The sequence below is a fragment of the Egretta garzetta genome, unplaced genomic scaffold (genome assembly GCF_000687185.1).
Source record: "Egretta garzetta isolate BGI_Z169 unplaced genomic scaffold, ASM68718v1 scaffold16, whole genome shotgun sequence".
NCBI classification, from domain to species: domain Eukaryota; kingdom Metazoa; phylum Chordata; class Aves; order Pelecaniformes; family Ardeidae; genus Egretta; species Egretta garzetta.
Window position 1 is genome coordinate 1,808,176 of NW_009260022.1, and position 851 is coordinate 1,809,026.

Here is an 851-nt window from a genome sequence, read left to right on the forward strand (position 1 = left end):
TTCTGACAGGGTTTTTTTTTCTTTCCTATGGCTTCACCGTCTCCTAATTAATTATATCTAATTTCATACTGAATGGTTATTCAAGACCAGAAGTGGCAACTTATTGGTACTTCTAAGTAAAAATGACTTTGGAGGTTATGACTGCATATGCTACAGCTGGATGTTTCAGTGCCTCATTGCCTCTGTTCCTGTTACAGGTGCATGTGACAGCATTGCAGCGATGAGTGGAATTTTAAAGAGGAAGTTTGAAGAAGTTGATGGCTCCTCACCATGTTCCTCTGTGCGGGAATCAGATGATGACATTTCTAGCAGTGAAAGTGCTGACAGTGGCGATAGTGTCAATCCATCCACTTCTAATCATTTTACCCGTAAGTACTGAAGTTGTGTATCTAAAGAATTCTTCCTGTTCCTCAAAATAAAATAAATTTTATGGTTAGATAGACATGATGATTTTAAATTGAACGGATGATAAAATGGACTCTCTGTGGTGTTTTGTTTGTGACTTGCTCAAAAAGACTTAGCAGACTTACACCCTTTTGCCTTATTGTTAACTACATAAAACTACTTGTCATTGTAAAGATTTGCAGTCACGTGGAAGCCCCTACCTATCTGCTATTTGAATTACGTAGCTGTTTGTAGTTACCTTAAGCACAGCTCCCAATGTTATTTCAAACAGGTACTGGAGGGAAGGTGCTTTAAGTAAGTTTGTTTATTTTCCTTGGATAAGTGTAGCACAGCTATCTGCAGTGTTGTATTGGTGTGAGTTCTCCCCGAAAAAATCTTTCTTCTGTTTGGAATTGAGGAACATTGTGTGTGGGACAAGCTGCTGCAATAGTTTCTATTCTTCGTGT

At 38.4% G+C, this 851-nt stretch overlaps 1 protein-coding gene across 1 annotated transcript in view; it reads left to right on the top strand.

Annotated features, from left to right (window-relative positions):
- The first annotated feature begins 205 nt into the window (after nt 1-205).
- Nucleotides 206-851, top strand: part of CSRNP3 (cysteine and serine rich nuclear protein 3) — a 26,405-nt gene continuing 25,759 nt past the window's right edge. The window contains exon 1 of the mRNA XM_009640746.2: nt 206-368. Coding sequence (XP_009639041.1) covers nt 221-368 — 148 coding nt within the window. The 5' untranslated portion in view covers nt 206-220. The remainder of the gene's footprint in view (nt 369-851) is intronic.